At 42.6% G+C, this 20317-nt stretch overlaps 1 protein-coding gene across 1 annotated transcript; it reads right to left on the reverse strand.

The window, feature by feature from the left end:
- Positions 1-96: 96 nt before the first annotated feature.
- Positions 97-16450, reverse strand: LOC106744315 (nuclease-sensitive element-binding protein 1-like). Its single transcript, XM_014618985.1, has 7 exons — positions 16292-16450; positions 14176-14239; positions 6214-6247; positions 5544-5802; positions 5002-5312; positions 1835-1897; positions 97-700 (listed from the first exon to the last, which is right to left on the reverse strand). Exons 1-7 carry the CDS (start codon positions 16350-16352, stop codon positions 653-655), a joined length of 840 nt encoding a protein of 279 aa, XP_014474471.1. The 5' UTR covers positions 16353-16450; the 3' UTR covers positions 97-652.
- Positions 16451-20317: the final 3867 nt, after the last annotated feature.

Here is a 20317-nt window from a genome sequence, read left to right on the forward strand (position 1 = left end):
GAAAACGGATTTCAAAAGCCCACCTCCGCCGGAAGAGAAATCAGAATTATTAACGTACGAAACAAGAAATGCACAAAAAAAACGAAAACTCCAAAAAAAAAAAAGATACATATATTTCGAGATATATGTTTTTCCTCGCCGCGCTCGAATTCATCGCTCCGTGCACTCCGCGTGTGTGTGTGTGTAATTGCTTTACCCTTCCGCGTTCGTCGCGTTGTGTGTACGCGCACTCGCTCTTCTTCGCCCTTAACGCGCATTCCGACCGGTCACAGTTCGCTCTTACAACCTAACCATCCCTTAAGTCGAGAGAGACGGACGGGAATCGGCGAGCGCGCGCACGGAAGGGCTGTCTCGTGCCTTCCCCCTCCCCGCTCGTCCCCCTCCGTGGGCGCCTTCCCCGATTCCCGTGCTCACTCTACAATTTATTAATTTACTTCCGTGGGGGAGAGTGTGGAGTAGTGTTTGTTGGTTTCTTTTTTTTTTTAATATTTTTTTGCGATTCTTTTAGCTTTTTTTTGGTTGATGTTTTCTTGTTCTTGCGATGCTGTTGTTGTTGTTGTTTCTGTTGCTGCTGCTGTTTAGTGTATAACGGGTGTTGGTGTTGTATATTCAAAAGGAGTGTCCTGCTGGTGGTGTAGCGTTACTCTCTTGGTTAGGCGGTGCTCTCGGTGGTGGTGGTGTTCTGCACCGGTTGGCTCTCCTGCAAACACGTCGACGGCCGTTACTTGCTATTTACTTAGACGTCTGCGGTGGAAGCCGCGGATGTGGAAGTCGCGGTTACGCGCGCGCGCTCGAGTGTCCATCGTAATCGCATGCGCATGTATTTCCGTCGAAGAAAAGAAGCCGGCACCGAAGGACTCCCCGCATAATCCCCGTGGAAAATCGCTTTCGGCTAACTTTTCCGAAACTCTGTGCTTCATAGTAGTTCTCGACGTGTATATCGAAAGTGTCTCAACGGGCGCAAAGTCGGAAAAATTATAGTTTTTAATTTCGAAGAATTCGAGTTACATACACGTACATATTTGTATTGTTTTTTTACAATCGCATGTATATACAAATATACAGGGTGTTCAAAAAGTTCGGGAACATGGTTATGAGGTCTGTTACTGTTATTTTATTAATGATCCTTTTCTTGCATGTGAATCTGGGAAATGTGGGAAAACGTATATGCGGGTTCCCATTCCATTTTATATGATCAGCACCGCATACTGCTGCAAAATGCACGGAAACGCGAACTTCGAACGACTGTGATTCAAAAGCTACAATTTTCCCGGACTTTGCGCCCATCGTACACTTTTGATCGATGCGTCGGGAGAACCAATCATATAGCACAGTTTCGGAAAATTTAGCCAAAAGCCATTTTCCATTAAGGATCCTGCGGGATCCTGTCCCCGATAGTATCATTGTAGACGAGAAAACTACGACTACGTTGGATTTCGCTCCCGAATCGGAGGATTGCGGATTCCGTGGGATTCGTTTCTAACGCGAACACTTCGATTCATCTGGTATCGGTGACAGGAGCGACCCTGATATCGATACAGAAATGTTCACGAGACGTTGGGGACTAAAAAAAGGGGGGGAAAAAAAAGACACAGCTCCAAGCCACGAGAGAGCTCCGAATGTCGAACTATGCTATTACAATCCGTAAGGAGCGCGGACTTTCTCGAGGGAACGTACGATACGAAAGTAGGAAAACCGGGGAAAGAAAGAAAATAAATCGCAAGGACTGACTCAATCGACGCTCAATGCCGCAGAGGTGTAGGTGCGTTAAACGAGTAAGAACTGAGGTTCCCACGCCCGAGACCGGATAGAGGGGAGAATAAAGCAACGTTACCTGTGGAGCAGGGGCAGCGGCAGGTGCATCCGTATCTTTAGGTGCATCCGACTTCTGCTCCGACTGAAAAGAGTACAAAAAGAAAGTGCAGACAGTGTGCGCCAAGCGTTTACGGTTGTATTCATGTAGAAGATTCGTCGACGGACCGCGTGTTCGGAAAACTGCCTCTCGTCTGTACATGAAGGGATCAGGCATCATTGATGCCTGACCACCTCCGTTCGATACAGGACTACTTAGAGAAACGTTGGATTCTCGTGTATTGTGACGGTCGAATTAAAGAAACAACAATGATATCTGGAATGTTATTCGGTGAGAATAACATTCGACGTGTAGAAAAAAAAGATAAAGGGAATTATACGTAAAAAAAAAAGAAATAATTGAAGTATCTATGAAGTATCATTATTGTTTTCTGGAATAATCAACGGTCAAAATACGCGAAAATACATTTTGTAGAAAACCTTGGTAATCCTGGATCTAGCAAGTGATCAGACGTGGATGACACTTAGCGTGACTTTCACTAAGCTCTAGTACTAATCTAATCAAGAATTTAAAATTGCCGTCAATCTAGTATTAATTACTCTCGTTAACGTTGAGATGGAAATTAACTTATCGATCATTATTAGACGACTAATTACAGAACTGGAAATTGGTGTTGGCAGTTCTTGTTATTATTCATTGATTACTTTAATCGGTGTTTGGTAAAAGTCATTCTTAGAGTGATGATTCTCGCCAAATTCGGATTAATCTAATCAACGATCCGAAAACTGCCGTCGATCAAGTATCATCTGCTCTATCGTGTTAACACGAACGGAAGTGAACTTTTCGATTATTGTTGAAGAACAAATTACAGAACTGGAAATTGACATTGACAATTCTTATTTATTATTCATCGATTAGTTTAATTTGAGTTTAATGAAAGTCATTCTTAGCCCGTTCTTACCATCATGGTTTAAATCTAATTGACAATTAACGAAATTGATCGAAATCGCATTGATCAGTCGAACTGAAACTAATTGATCAATGCGATTCGTCAACTCTGTCGAATTAATATTAATTAATCGTCGGTCATATTTAAACGATGATAACAGAAACAGGCATCAGTATGTGTACCAAAGTCACCTTTAGGGTGGCTTTTACCAAGTTGCGATTAACATAATTAACGATTTAAAATTGCGCGCCGTCGGTCATCAACTGTCGCCGGTTCTATCTTGTTAACGCGGACGGAAATTATTAACTTATCCATTATTGTTGAACGACAAATTACGGAAGTGAAAACTGATCGGCAATTCTCATTGTATTATTCATCAATCAGTTTAACCCGAATTTAATAAAAGTCACTTTTAGTGTATACACCTCAACAAAACTCTCTCCGTTTCTCTCTGGACCGTTTTCGATTTATCATCTCGATCTTCTACGACGTTGAAAGAGGCGTCACGTCGGACAGCTCCCGATATGTGTCTCGTGTTTACAAGGTGCCTTGTTGAATGCACGCGGGAGAAAGGAAACAGAACACCGACCAGTGCAATCCGTTGACGAAAGAACAGATATTTACAGATAATAGTATCTATATGTACATATAATCACCGTCCATGTTATCAGACGCGCCTTAAATTTCTTACAGCCGACTTACTTATCATAGGCTTCCGAGGACTAGTTTTATAATACGCCTCATCTATCGAGTTATGTTAAGGAATCATTATTCTATAAAAGATATTTTTTATGGCGTCACTTCGCTTGGCTGTTACAGTGACCATGAACCCGCGCTAGTCGCATATTGTTAACAATAACGAGAACAGACGTGAATTTTGAGCGTGTGCAAATTGAAATTTAATTCGATTTCTGTTTTTTCTTGTGTGACTTGAAACTTCCAGATTCCTTGCTTACTAACGGGAAAATAAATCCTTGCGTGAAAAATATTAATATTGTTTACAATATTAAATTATGGGTGAAACAAGTTATTCGACGCCTCATAGGTAAAAGTGCTGTTTGACAGCGAAAATTATCCTAATCGAGTAAAAGTAAAATTAGTAGCTTCTCTCCTCCTCCTAATCTGTATTCTATTAAAGCATCAAAGTGCGTCTAATAATATGGCCGGGGGCTGTATATAGGGTGAAGCTAGAGCGATTCGCGAGATACAGCGAGCGATGATGAACTTCCGTGCGAGTGCCCCGTACAAGAATCATGGTTTCGCAGAAATTGGTTCCACGTCTCTCACGGATAAAATATACACAAGATAACGCGAGTTATCTTACCAGAGGAATCAATGTGTATGTGCGTGATACCTTGCAGGATTTATCGCAGGATTCGGGAGGAATATCGGCGGCTTGCGTTCGCAAAGAGGGAGCAGGAGCGGAATTGGATTTGCGAGTGCCGGAGGATGGCGAATTCTCCACGGCGCTCGTCCGTTGGTCTCTCAGGGTGGTCTCGCGAGGCTGTCGCAGGAATCGCCGTCTGTATCGCGGTCGTGGATTCGTCTGCGAATTACCGATTGCTTGACGACCGCCAGCCTCGCCCGCATGCTCACCGTCGGTTACCTAGCAATCGTAGCAATGTGACACAACCCGGCGAGAAACTCGCTCGGAGACCAAGAGACCGATGTGGATTTCGTTCGTATCGCGTCGAGGATGAAAACATGGACTAGCAAGTGGAACAAGACACGCGTGTACTCCCCGTGCGCGGTATGACGCGTCGGAAAGAGAAAAGGAAGGACTTTTATCCGTGAATCCGTGTCCGTAAGCGTAATCCGTACCGAAGGTACGAAACAAGAGGGGGCGAGGCAAGCGCGGCTAAGGTGAGATTCACCGAAGTATCGCTTCGAGATAAAGAAAAAAATAAAAGAAGAAAAAAAAAGACCGTGCAGATTCAGATGACCAATTCAGACTCGACACTTTATTCATCATTTGTAACCAGAATATAAAAAAAAAGGAAAAAAAACGGGACGAAAATATGCGGTTTATCAGTTTCGAAGTGAAGTCCAGGAAGCAAAGAAGAAGATCCGGAGGTAACTGTACACACGATGGGGAACGGGTGTCGAGAATCGCAGCCGAGAAGAGGACACTTGACTCGGGGAGATCTCTCTCTCTCTCGTCGGCCCGCTCATCGGTAACGCCCGGATACGCCTGAGGAGAAGAGGATCCGGAGCTACTTGGTCAAACCTCGTCTCTCACCTGGCCATCCTGGCTGCGAGGACGCCGCGGGGGTCCACCACCCCTTCCTCCGCGGAAGTTGCGGCGGAAGTAGCGCCGCGACGGTCCGCCCCGTCCTCGACCACCACCACGCGGTGGGGCGCCCCCCTCGCCGGTCCCCTCCGCCTGCTCACCGCCTTCCCCGTTCTCGCCTTGCTGGGGAGCTGGCCCGGAACGCCGTGCTCCGCGGTAGTAGCCGTCGTAATGGCGACGCATCCTGTAGCGTCGCTGCTGTTGCGGCTGTTGGCCACCACCCTCGGCCGCATTCGCGTCGTCGGTCGTTCTCGCCTCGCCTGGAAATTTGATTCCGATCATCAAGTCCACGTTTGTGGATGAAACAATGAACAGCTTCGCCGAGGTAGCGGACTATTAATAGAGAGGACATAAATCCTGCAAGGTATCACGCACACACACATTGATTCCTCTGGTAAGATAACTCGCGTTATCTTGTGTATATTTTATCCGTGAGAGACGTGGACTATTAATAACGAGGACGCTGCTAGGATACTGCCGATAATGCGTACCTGACTCGTAGCCCTCTTGGCCTTCGCGGGGTCTGCGCTGCGGTCTACCGTTGCCGCGTCTCGGATATACCCAGTGTGCGGAACGATAGCCGCGGCGCTTATCCGCAGCGTAAGGCGAACCCTTGACGGCCTCACCAGCTGGCCCGGTGACGTTCGCCGCCTCGTGACCCTTCTCGCCGATGACGACGTCGAACTCCACGACCTCGCCGTCGCCGACGCTACGCACGGCCTTCCTCGGGTTGTTCTTAACGATGGCCGACTGCAAGCACAGGTAACATTCAGCACCGCACGCGCAAGTTTTAACAGCTGATTTAGCTTCGTTACACTTACGCTCGGGTCTCTTTCTACACGCTATTTCTTTTACGCGATCTTTTTACCACGTTTTATTCACATTTATGCGATTCTTTTTTTGTAAAATATTGATTTTTTAAAAGAATTTTTTTTTCATCTTCCTCAACACAATAACTTTTCTTTGATGTGTTTATTAAATAAAATATTTTCAGAGTGAATGCATTTTCATATTTAAAAATTGCTTTTTATATAGTTTGGCGTTACTTTAACAAAAGTTCTATACTTTGTTGCAAATCAATTTTTACGCGGTTTTTCTTGCACCGCACGCATCCATCGGGTAAAGAGAGACCTAAGTGTATTTGGAATGTGAGAAACTTACTTGATGTACGAACACGTCCTCTCTGGTGTCATTCCTGTAACAATCGAAAACAAGAGTTGCGTTAAAGATGATGGATATTCGTTTTCTCACATGAGTAACATAAAACTAGCGTTTGAAATTTGCCCACGATTAATACTCACGTTTCTTCTTTTATTATATAAGGTGAGACAAATCTTTACCACTTTGAATATCTTTGAAAAGTAAAAATATCTTATTAACAACTAGATTTTCGAATTGATGACCACTGATATCAATGAGACTTCTGTTTCATAAATTTTTCTCCTACTCTCATATTTTGAAAAATAAAAATATTTGATCAACGATTCGATGGTTTTCGAAGCGATGACCACTGGTACTAATGCGACTTTTATTGGATAAATTATTCTCCTATTCTCGTATTTCGAAAAATGAAAATATTTCATCGACTAGAATTTTCGAATTGATGACCACTGGTATTAACGCGACTTATCAGATACATTCTCTCTCTCTCTCTTGCTTTGATACCTCGAAGATATTCAAGCCGGTAACAGCTATTGCCTCATCCTGCGTAACACATTATATATTTTTTCCTCGAGACCGTGGAACAACGAATTGTTGCAAAACGCGCCCGATCAGCTCCCCGAAATGTAAGTTTCAGATGAGAATCGTACGGAAGTTTCGTCGTATGATTCGGGAAAAACCGCCCCCGTATAATCCCGTCCTACCTATTTAACGGCCGTGCGCGCAATGGCGTGGCAGAAATTTCGCTTAATCATGTCAGTATGACGTCCGTCTGCATTCTCCGCGAAGTTCCGCGCGCGAGTGCACAATACAGCATGTCGCGGGTATGTAGCGCACGCACACCCCCCTCCCTCCCCCCTCTCTCTCTCGCACGCGCTCGCGCATGAATTCGCGAGAGCGTACGGACGTAATCGGAATCCATGAAGCTGCGGAGCAAAGCACGGAGTTGAGAGGTCGTCGAACCCCGCGGGCGCGCTGCAGTAAAGGGAGAAGAGGGAGATACAGGAAGGGAGGGAGGGAGGGAGGGAGAGAGAGAGAGAGAGGATGCAGCCGTACACAAACGCCAGCTGCCGCCAGCTAGACAACAGCCCCCTCCCCCCCTTTCGTGCGCGTCAACAAAAGGTGGATCAGGTGCGCGGAGATCAAAATTCGCGGCCAAACACGGCGAATTTCGCAAGATCGATACTTCCCTTGGGCAGATGATCGCGCCCTGATTAGCCGTCGTGTAATAATTAATTCCGCCAGGAACGCGACCGTACATTCTCGCGCAAACCACGATCGCCAGAGGAACCAGGAGCGATTTTGTAACGCCGCTAATCCCCATTTCGATATATGCGACATTGGAGGAAAAAGATCGGTCAGAATTGACGCGACAATGAGCGAGCCAAATGCGTCTCGATCGTGGGAGACGGAATTTTCTTACGAATAAAATTCGGCTGTAAGAGCCCAAAAGTTCCATTTCCTTCGACCGAAACGCGTTTGGTTAATTCAACAATCGTTGTAATGATTAATTCGACACACTGAGAGAAAAATATAATTCTTTTCGGGGACGACAATCCTTTTTTCATTTTAACCGCAAAAATGATCAAGAAAACTATTTTTCTATTAAATATTACTACAGCGTCAGTGGTAATTTACGTGCACGTTGCTACTACTATTTTTGTAAAAATAAATTTGGCTGAAATAAAAAAAAAAAGATATCGCTGTCCCGGAAAATAATATTTATATATTTTTCTCTCAGTGCACATGGATTCAACTGATCATTTTTCTCGTCTCCATGCACGCTCGAAGCGACCAGGAGGCCAATTATAATATAATTATTGTAAATTACATATTATTATCTAACTATTTCCAATTTGATCTGACGTGATTTTAACTTGACTTCCGATCCTTGATGAGCCGTCTTAATTTCAATATAAAAACAAGTCCACCACAAGGCAAATAAGAGCCTAACGCCGATCTATAAGTAACGATTTTGACACGTAAACGGTTATTTCATCTACACGCTTACAAGTTAATTAAACATGTAAATTAAATTAAATTGGTCGAACGTTTCGGTCCCACTTCGGCTACCTTCGACGAAACAAAATATTAATTAATTAATTAATAATAACTATTTCATCGGATGCCTGCGTTATCCGGTAGACATTTGAAGTATCGGACCACCTCCCTTTGAGATCTGCCTTGAGTCTCGGCAAATGCATTAGCGGTTTAACTACTGCTTAGTGTTACATTCGCTTTATACAGTACCGTCCAACCGAACTGTTCATTCGCCGCGATGTCCTCATTATTTCGCGTTCGAGCGCGCGCGCGTTAGCCGATTACAAGTAATTCGAACTTCGTTCCCTCGGTTCCGCGGAGTTCGGGACCAATAAACGTCGAAGGGTGCACAGATTTGGAGTGTGAACCGGTACGTCTCGCAACATGGATCGATGCCGAACAGCCAGTATCGAGCTATGATTCAATGGGTATCGAAATGGAGCGTTACTTTCCCATTACGGTAAAGCCGAGCTCGTCGAATTGGAGGACGGACCCGGTGAATGAGCAATGGGCTGTCGATAAGGGCCATTAAATTCTAATTCCTTTTTATAATTCTACGTGAAAAAAAAAAGATCGATCGAATTAACGTTACCATGAGCGAACTGATCGCGTTAACGTTGAGGGAAATAGAATTTCTCGCTTTTGGTTCTGGAATTTCGTTCTTACGGACTAAATTCGGTTCTTAGGACCGGAAATTCCCTTCAATCAAAACGTATTCACAGTTCGTTCATTGTCACGTTAATTCAGCTAATCTTCCTTTTCCGTGCATTGTAACTGCGTATTTTGATACAAATCTGTATCACTTTAGAACTTGAGATCCCAAAGTGTTTCATAGACATCTATCCACACTGAGAAAAAAATTTTTTTCGAATTTGATACATTTTATTGCACCCAAACAAATTTCATCATGCTCCAAAGAAACGAATGTTTCGATTAACAAGTACGATTGTTAGACTTTTCAACGAATATGTATCTTTACATTAAATAAAAAATTTGTTTGAAACAAAAGGTAATTTTCTTATAAAGAAATTATTCGTTTCATTTTACACATTTATTGTAACCAAATAAATAATATTTTATTTGGTTAAAAGATATAATTTCTTATATAATTTCTTAAATAATAGCGTTCTTCTTGTTGAATAATCGAGTTTTCTTAAATGAGACAATACAATGTTTACTCAAACGAATAATATTTCGCGTATATTGTTTCTATGAAACAAATTTTAGTCAAATAAATAGAAATACTAACTTAAAGAAACCCTTTTTTCTGTGCATAAAGGAAAAAGTTTGGTTGAATTAACGTGGCGAGATGAACGAAGTAAGCGCGATTTTGATCGGAGGAAACAAAATTTCGGGGTCTTACGAACCAAATTGGCTTCTTACAGAACCAGAAATTCGGTTATCTTCGGCCAAAAACATTTGGCTCCTTCGATTACACGTTAATTCAATCAATCTTGTTTCTCCGTGCATCTATCTATCAATTATCAATTTATCATTTCTAAGACACGATTATAGCAGCTCGAGTCCAAAACATTTCCGAGATCGCTCGGTGGTGCTGCTGTTAGGTTCTATTCGCCATTGTTATCGGCTATCTATCGTAAAACGGCTTCCTCTCGCTTCTACATTCAGATCTCGGCCGTAAGGTTTCCGACGAGATTACCGCGATGAGACCGACGTGCGAACGGTTTTCGCGCGGATGCTCTAAGTCGTGTTAATCAACGGCGTTCCTTCAAGCACGGAAAAGGGAAAACGCGCTCATGAAACCATACCGCGGAAAGAGACCAAAGTGTATGTGAACTTCGCCGCGAAGAGCACGCGAAAAAGCGCACCTTAGGGTCTGTAACAAGAGTTAAGTCTTCAGCTTTTTGTCCGAAACACTTGATTCTACTTATAATTCACAGCAAAAGATACATATTCCTTGAAGAGTCTAACAATCGTGCTTATTAATCGAAACATGAATTTCTTTGGTGCGTGCCAATGATGAAATTTGTTTGGATGTGGTAAGATTGATTAAATTCGAAGAAATCTTTTTCTCAGTGTGTTATCCCGATTGGTCAAGTGCTAACTTTTCAGTAATCAATTTGACATTTTTCCGGTTCGGTCAAGTTAGAACTGAGCGAGTATCTTTGAGACTCTCTTGCTTTAATATATACAAGAAAGAACGAATTATTGTCCACCGGTATTGCATATCGTTTGTTCGTTTTCCCTTCTCGTCACCGAGTTTTCACCCTGTTTAGGAACTGAAGTTTCTTTCCCACGGAAGAAACAACTCCGGTCCGGTGTAACTGAATCTCTCGTTGCCCTGCTGGACCAGACGAAAACTCGTTTGTATACAGAAAAAGGAAGAGGATAGAAACAGATTCCTACCGGAGGTTTCGACCAATTGTTCTCGGTTGTTTCAACCGGGTTTCAACGCGAAACAAGTGGCTTCGATCTTGGCCCGTGTCATCCCGATTGATTGAAATGCTCATTTGAACGTTCACGCGACTGTTCTCAAATCGCGGTGACACAGAAAGAGATATCAATTCTCGTCGGTGAGTTTCCCATCTGGTGTCGCCCTGCTCAGCCGCGGGAATCGTGATTTTTTCCCCGAGTACAAGTATAAAACACCGGGCGATTCGCGCTGGCACGGTTCAACGAAAGCGTTCTATATTTACAAACGGCCGCGTCGTAACGGGCCGGGTTTCTAACGTTTCGCGGCGTTGGCGCCCGCCGGAGCCGGTGAAAGTGCGCGTTCGGGAGCTCCCGGTGAGGAGGTGCACGCTTGTTCGCGGCCGAGCGCGATGGCGCGTGAGAGCGTTTTCCGGCGATAAAAGAGGGAACAAACAACACGGCGGCGGCGAGAAGAGAGCGAGGCGTGCAACATCCTTCGGGCCCGGGCATAATGAAAGAAATGAGGAACGAACAATTAAATACAGGCCGTTAGGAAGAAGGAATTAAATTTCGACACATGGGCGGCCATGCTTCGATCTACAATAAAGGAAGAGAGAATCAAGATTGGGAACACTGTCGAAATTCGATTCTTTATAGTTTGTGTGCTTATAAGGCTTGATAGCTAACTGACGGTTAATCTTCAAAATGTCCAATGATCATCAATGTACAAATGAAAGTCAGTTTGAGCCAATTCAATAACTATCAACGAACTGACAAACGCGTCAATGGTGACAGCAGAGATCTATTGGAAATATATAGTAAAAATGATGATTTCACTAGAACGTTCTTATATATGCATATATATCTTATTCTCTACTCCTTTTATTGCGTTTTAGGAGGCTCAGACACAATGAATGGAATATGGAGGAAAATACTAAATATAAAGAATCGGGAACAGGGAATTAAATTTCGACACAAGGAGAACACATGCTTCAATTCACAATAAAAATACAAGTAACTACGATTAGGAACGCTCAGTCGAAATTCTGTTCCTTATAACTTGTGAGCTTACAGGGCTCAGTGGCTGACCGAAAGTTAACTTTTGAAGTGTCTAATGATTATCAATATATAAACGAAAGTCAATCTGAATCAATCGATAATTATCAAGAAAATGGCAAAAGTGTTAATGATGACAGTAAAAGTTCCTTAGAAAAAAATAGATATAATAAAAGCGGTTTTATATATATAATAAAAATGATCTTTCTTTTAAAAATGTTGTTATATGATCTTTCGTTTAAAAATGTTGTTATATATATATATATATATATATATCTTATTCTCCATTCCCTTTTATTGTGTTTTGAACTACTATAGCTTGTTCCTAATTTCCTATGCTTAATTCCTTGTTCCTTTTATTGCATCTAAACTTTTCCTTCCCTCCCCTTTTCTTTTCCTTCCGGTCGTGACAGCGACAACGATGACGTAAGCCCTTCTCCCCGGCCGCGAAAGAGCCCGCTTTGACCGGCGGACTCGTCAGCGGCGAGCGGACGGAAACGCGCGCTAGTCGTCTGTCCGGAGGTTCCGCGCGATATCGCGAGGAACCGAGCGCGCTACCGGCTCGGACGCGCGACTCGAGCCGAGGATTTCCTCTGGCGCGCGGCCAGGCATAAACGACGGGACCTCGAAAATAGCGAGGAAGCGACTCTGCGCGCCGCTCCTGTGGCCGCGCGCACGTGCCGAATGAGGTGTCTATTTTCCGTGCGGCAGAATGCCAGGTCGAGGTTGCAGGTCGAACCTGCGGCGAGAGACCGACGGTTTTCCTAATATTAGCGGCCAGTATTTCCCTTATGCGCGCTCGGGACCGGCTGATCGCGTCCTAGATCCTAGCGTTTGTATCGCAGAGACGTAATGGAAAAAAAAAACGACCGATCAACAAATTTCACACAATGAATTGTGTTCTTTATAAATTTTAATTTTTTCCATTCTTTATATGTCAGTGTTTATACAGAGAATGACAATGAAAGAAAGTTACTCGGCTATTTTTAATTAGCTTTCAATAAACATAGGCTAAATTTTAATTTTTGTAAATTAATAGTATAAAGTATGAAAATAAAACGGGATAATTTTCACCATAATTTCTTGTTCTTACGTTTCATATTGCCAGAAAGGATGAAATTCTCTTTAAATGTTACGTTATTAAGCGTTTTTAACGGTCCCGAAATAAAGGATGTTACACAACGAAAAAATACAAATAATCTCTATCTTTCTACAGAAAATAAAAAGATATATCTCACTCATAAGCTCCCACACAAGACTGTTATACACATGATTTCAAAGGAAAAATTAGCTTTAAGAAATGATTTTGGAGAAATCCCCTTTTCTCCGCATCACAAAAGCCTCAAATATCAAATTTTCTTTAGATGTTGTTTGTTGCATGGTGAAAATTAGAAGCTAAATTTTAATTTTTATATCTGCGATCGACGCTATGAAATTCATTAAAATTGACGGTTTAGATTCAGGATAGATACGATTTTTGTGTTGACCACTGTAGTGATATAAATAGTGAATAGAGATCTAGATTGAATCAAATCAAACTAAATAATAATTCGAATGAAATAATAAACAAATGAAAAATTAAATGATAAATTAAAGAAATGTAAATAAAATTGTAAAGATAATTATAAATACAGTGAAACAATAATAGTAGTAATATCGTGTCAAGCATCATAGTCTCACGTTCACTGTCCGTTGGGAAAGCCAGTTCTTGATGAATCGATTTCTTAAATAATTTATCGATTTTTCGAATTATCTCAATTATTTATTAGTAAACTTCTCTTTTGCGTAGACGGAGCCTGAAATTCCGACACGATGACGACAACGAAACGTCGATAACGTCGGAACATATCGTCGACCGGGAAGAAAGCGAACCAAGATTTATCTACCTTGCTTCAAAATTTATCGAAAGTTTACTTGAACTTACGGCCGAGACTCATAGATTACTTGCCCGATATGACTAAGACCATGGGTATCGACGTTGATGCACGTTAACGCACACCGATGACAATTTCAACTCTTCCCGCCGGACACAGTCACGAGCATGAGAAAGCCGGTTACACATTTCGACTGCATTATTTTGCGACGCACGGCGGAAGTCGCGAAATTGATTTATTCAAAACACGCGACGATGAACGGCGATTTTAAGCGGATTCGCTGCGAAAGAAAATGATCAATGCGCGTCGCGACGGGGAGATGATTAATTTAGGATGCATTCGCAACGCATTCGGGAGATTTTCGTCGGAAATGCGACGGTTCGTGAACACAAGACGTCCCTTCAAGACGCTCGCGGTTGTAGCGAGAAATAGGCGTTTAAATTAATAGCGCATGACTAAGCCCCCACACCCACGCGGTCAGATAGATGTATACACGTATCCTTTCTCGTTCGGTAGTTTCTTGATGACGAGCGAATAATTACAAAAAAAGGGGGATGGGGAGGGGGAGAGAACCGAAGGGACAGGATAGTAGGATAATTGCAAAGCAATGATTACTGACCTGTTGATGAACCCGTATCCACTCTTGACGTTAAACCATTTAACAGTCCCGGTCACTTTGTTAGCTGAAATCGCAAAAATAACGTGTGATTGATACGATAAAATGCAAAATCGAGCGATTGCGCATGCATATGCAAATGTAAATGATTCTCACATATATTATCATACTTTAAACACATAATACTCCATATTCTGAACTCACTTTGACTGATAAAAGTGAGTTCAGAATATAGACTTGCATATAATACATGACAATATATGTATTATATATATATATACGTAATGTGTAATATAAAACTTTATATGTACAATATATAATATATATATGTACAATATATAATATGTATAAGTATGTATTTCAAGTATGATTATAGACGCGAAAGTGATTTATTAAAAGAGAGAATACAGCGCGCCTACTTGGCGTGGACGAAAATTTTCCGATAAATCGCGCGAATGAAAATTTCGTGAACGTCGCGATACACGCGAGAGAAAGAGAGCAGGAGAACGCTTATCGGACATACATATTATCGCGCACTAAAGTACCATGGCGACCTTGGAGAAGGGAATAATAGATATATCCGACGGTGTGTGGACTCGTGTATTATTGCCACGTGTTTACAAGAGCCGGCAACTATTCCCGAATCGAAACTCAACGGTCGAATGGTCCTCGGTTCTCGTGACGAATGATGTTTCCGAGAATAATGCAGCGCGTTAAAGCTAATCCGAAAATCGAAATGTGTAAACACGCGATTGGGCGAGACGAAACAATACAAATGAACGCAGAGAGAGAGAGAGAGAGAGAAAGAGTCGGTGATATCGCTCTAACAAATCGTCGGGTTTCTCACGAATTCGTAGGAGTTTTCGCGTTTCTCTGTTCAAGATCGGTCGGAATTCGCGGGCGGAGAATCTACAGGGGACAAATAGAGAGAGAGAGAGAGAGAGAGAGAGAATAAAATCCGTTGAGACGAGCGATGCGCGCGTGCGTTGCTCTCTCTCTCTCGCATCCCCCGACGAAAATACGATAAGGCCTGGGGTATAACTTGACAACAGTTTCGCGCGCGCGACGACCTTGGAGAGGAATCCAAACAAAATCGAAATCGGAGAACGAAATGCGAGAATGAGGACAGATATCACAGGCGCTCGAAATTTCGTCCGGAAACCAAAGAGCAGTTTTCTCCTTACCACGTGCAACCCCGTGTGACCACGTGGCCCTCCGTCTCCCCCGGCATTACTTGTTTCAGGAAACCGTGACACATATTTTCCCGAAACGATGCGTCTCTCCCTCTCTCGTCCGGCCGTGAGAAAATTCGTAAATCTCAACGAGATTCCCCTCTGGACCGGACTCTCTCGCACAGTTTACCGAATAAGCTTCCTTTCGCAAATTGTCGCGAGCTTCGCGTGGTGCAGAGCACGTGTGTATGTATGTATGTCTCTCTCTCACTCTTGCTTCGATCCCGCGTATTCGCGAGGCGCGGTACAAAAGAGGATGCAGAGGATTTTTGCCGAAGCCGGAACAAAGAGGGAGAGAGAACCCGGGAAGAACTCGACGATGCCGCGACGCACGTGTTCCCGCGAATCGGCCAGCACGCCGCGCGCGCTTCTTACATAACGCGAAACGTGGAGAGCGCGCGCGGCTGCTGCTCCGGATCGGCGCTCTCCGGGGATCGCGCGCGAAGAGTCTCTCGCCGGCGTTGGGTGGCCGCTACGTTCTCTCGCTTTCCCGTGTTCCGTCCGTGACTCTTCCTCCTCGTGGCATCTCTTCGCACATCATCTCCCAGGACGAGCGCGCGCGCGGCGTCGATGCGCGAAAATCGATGCGGGCCAGCGGGGGCTATCCGGCTCGAGGCTGCTCACACGAGACCGCACACAGGTCCGACGAGGTGCGCGCGAACCGGCGCGAGAAGCGGCCACGACGAGGAAGCGCGGCGCGCACCACCTCCGGGACGACGTACGGCGACCGCGTGGCTCGCGCGCGCGAGCCTAACGCCGTGGGAGCGCGCGCGGACACGCCGCCATTACGGACTGCGAAGAGACGACCGCCTCGCGGATATCTGTTCTCGCTCGCCCGTTCGGCCCGAAAACACCGCGATGTCGCCGCGATCCTGTCGCTCACTCACCGATGACCAACTTCTGCTGGACAGCCTTGGGTTGTTCGGGCTGTTTCTCCGGGTCAGCCATCGTGGTGTTTAGGTGTTAATACACGCCGCTGCCGAACCTAGATGTTCCCGTTCCTCTTGGTTGTGATGTTCGAACCCGTCTGATGTTAGACATGGCTGTTCGCCCAGGAAACCGAGAGAAAACAGCGTGCCCCTCTAACGCGCCCGGCGATTGGCCGACGCGGCCTCTCGCCGGCGCGCGGCCACCAATCGCGCGGCCCGGGCTTTCGGAGACGCGCGACTTCCGCCGAACGCCGCCGACGGGGCCAACCAGTGGCGCGACGACGTCATCGTCAACGCGCCCGTCACGGTGTACGCGTTGCGCTTATGACGCGCGCGCGCGCGCGGATATTGCGCGCGACGATCGGACGGAAGGGGCAGCGACTTTCCTTTCGAACGATCTCGAATTTTCATCAACCTTCCATCAGCCCTTTCGCCAGCTTTTTTCCACAAGGAGATCCTGCAGTCGTCCTGTTTTGCCGAGAATTTCTTAGTATTGTACTCGTTACCGACTGCAAAGAACGGAAAGTCCCTTTGCACTATTGCAGTGCACATTAATGTAGCCGATAACGGTTAATTTCATTCGAAAAACGAGAGAAAGTCAGCAAGTTGTGAAACTTTTTTCCGCTCTGCGAATAAAGTCAACCGTCCTCGCCTGCATTAACGTATGCACTGTAATCCTGCAAAAAGATTTTTCATTCTGTGCAGCCGGTATCTTTGCCAAAAATATTACTGGCTCTAATCAATTTGCCACTGATAAATTGCTGTACTCGTACTATTACTCGTACGAATAATAAAACTGTTGAGCAACGGTGATTTATCAATAGCCAATTTATCGCAGTGGTACTTTTTATAAGGGTATAACGAGTATAGTTCCAACAAATTTGTAATATACCCTTACAGAAAAGTATTACTGCCTATGATAAATTATTGGTCAGTAATAAATTACTGTCGCTCAGTAATTTTATTATTCGAATGAGTAATAAAATTACTGGGCAACAATAATTTATTATAGGCAGTAATTCTTTTCTGTAAGGAAATAAAACGACAGCAACATCCCCTTAAAGAGCATGTCCTTAAGGATATGTACGGCAGTGTAATATCTTTGGCAATACAAATGTTTTCAAAGAGCTTACCTACGTCGTTTAATGCGGCTATTATGTATCATATATGTAAAAAGAATCGTTAAACCGGGAATATTTTCCCCCAAAGTGTGTGGTTTCTGTATTTCTTCGATTCTATTTTCTTTTTTTTTCCAATTAATTCCTCCAACCATCTCCCACCAACCGTGTGAAAGATTATGAAATATATATTGAAAATGAATAATCAGCTTTACTCAGATTAAGAATTTAATTCAAAAAATATTCAAAAGCTGCTCGACATCGGAAATTGCAGAAAACGTTTAACCAATTTGGCACGAACTCACCGAAACTCCAAGAATTTGCATGGCAATTTTCCGCACGGATGTTGTTTCTTTTACAATAATTTCGAATATAGTTTTGAAGGCTTTGAAAAACCCGCTTTTTCCCCATTTTTCGCAAAATTCTTCGGTTACTGTTTCAAGGGTAGAAAAATTCATTTGGAGAAATTCTCGTATGTTCGGTTAAAATCTGTTTTTTTTTCTGTAAAGAAAATATATAAAAAACCGAAAAAATCTACGGAAAAATGGGAAGGAACCCATTTTTTCCGAAATTTCAAAACTATAATTTCAAAATTTTTAATCGACTTTCTAATTTTTTAGGATAAAATCTTTTAATTGCTTCCTACTAAACTATTTTGCAAATCAACTTTTTTAAATGCTATTTATGTCATTTAATATCGATTTGTCTTTTTCTTTCTTATTAAAAATAATTTATGATCGCACACCATGTGTTTGGCGATTCTCAAAAGGCTATTTCGATTCTGCATACCACTCGCAATGTTTCGATTATACAAAAGTATTTCATATTGGATATCGTGCCACGTGGTAAAAATATTCTGACATAACTGTATGAGCAGGACACGCATATTGTTGAACAACTACTGCAAACCCATACATCTTAATAAATGTTTTAACTGTTTCTAGCTATAATTTAATTGGTACCTTTCTCATTTTGATAATAATTTGTAATTTTTACCTATTTTATTGATTTTTATGTAAAGCCAACACACTTACCTCCATCTCACAACTTATGTACCACAAAGGATATTTTATTCTCATAAACAATAAACAAACACATAAATAATATACAGAATTTTTTAATTTCTTATCTATAAATTACGATTCTCTTTGTTTCTAAAAATGAAATGGGCCAGTACTTTGTACTTTGCTCTACTAGAATATTCTGGAATTTGCGTGTATCGGTGGAGGATTTATGTAGAAACTAATGAAAGTATCAGGACCGTTCAACTGGAAGACGATTATAAATTTTTTATTAATGCGAATTCGTGAAAAATAAACATTTCGATACGCTTCAATCAGAAAACTTTACTTTTCACGCTAAAGGAAAAGATATATAGTAAACTCCTAGGGGAAAAAAAATTCCAACTCGGTCCTCCTTTTTCATTCATTTAGGAGCAGTTAAAGTTCTTTGAAATATTATTAGCATCGGATCTTGAGAAATCATCATCCACCACTGACCGCGAATATCCAAAGTGGTTCGGTGGAATTTATTCTTTCAGAAATTTTCACATTATCTGCGAGCAATAAGACAAAACCTATGAACTCTTATCCTCCCTCGACCATTTTGAAAGTATTAGAACAGTATAAATACATCTATGCTGCAGTTACACGTATATACCTGCGAGAGAAAAAATCGTTAGTCACGTCGGTGAAGTTACCGTCACTGACCGCGAACATCCAGAATGATTTCTATAGAACTTTCTTTCTCGGAAATTTTAGCACTACCTGCGAGAAATAAGACAACCTATGAACTCTTATCCTCCCTCGACCATTTTGAAAGTATTAGAACAGTATAAATACATCTATGCTGCAGTTACACGTATATACCTGCAAGAGAAAAGATCGTTAGTCACGTCGGAGAAGTTACCGTCACTGACCGCGAACATCCAGAATTTCTATAGAATTTTCTTTCTCGAAAATTTTAGCACTACCTGCAAACGATAGAACAAATCCTACGAACATATCTTTCCTTGAATATTTCGAAGATGTTCGTACACAGTATAAATATCTACGCTGAAAGTATATACCTGCGAGAGAGGAGAACGTTAGTCGCGTCAATATATACGAGGGGAAAAAAAATTCAAGAGAGAATCGGATATAAACATACACGAATAATTGATATCTCCCAGCGCTTGGTTGCGAAAGACGATGATTTCGACAGCGCGTTTGTAAGGTGAGATTATAATTAACACGTTCCCTGCCGAAGCATTTCCACGCGGCTTCCAATTTATGCCGCGTGCACCGAAAATGATACATGTGGTGGAACTTGATAAACGTATAATAAATTATTCACTCTCATGGTTTTATTATATATATATATTTTTCTATTTTACTTGTATTTTGTCTTCCAATGACAAAAATGTCAGTTGAGATCGAGTTCGGTATGCGCCAAAAACGGTGAACACGTGGCAAGGAACATGTTGAGAATGTTCGACGTGAGTTAGATATTCTTCTTCTTCATATATAATTTAATAGTCGTCAATATTACAGTATTGGTTTCAACGATTCAAACTTGTGTCAACGTAACCGGAGACGTAACAATAAGTTTTCGTAATTTCGTTATTTCGCACCGTACGAATTCGAGCACATTCAAGTACACAGGATCGGTGTAACAGCCTTAATCATACCGTGTAATTGTGTTATTTTCGTTACTAATTATTAGTATTTTCTAATTATATATATATATATATATATAATATATTTGCTTTTGAGGACATTATCGTGACAAACTAGCGACAGATCACTTCTCTAACGTATCGTTCTCGCCAGTTGAAAGAAAATCGATAACTGACAAATCAACAGTGCGCATATATGATTAGAAAATT

Source organism: Dinoponera quadriceps, unplaced genomic scaffold (genome assembly GCF_001313825.1).
Source record: "Dinoponera quadriceps isolate SergipeBrazil2010 unplaced genomic scaffold, ASM131382v1 scaffold1383, whole genome shotgun sequence".
Taxonomy (NCBI): Eukaryota; Metazoa; Arthropoda; class Insecta; order Hymenoptera; family Formicidae; genus Dinoponera; species Dinoponera quadriceps.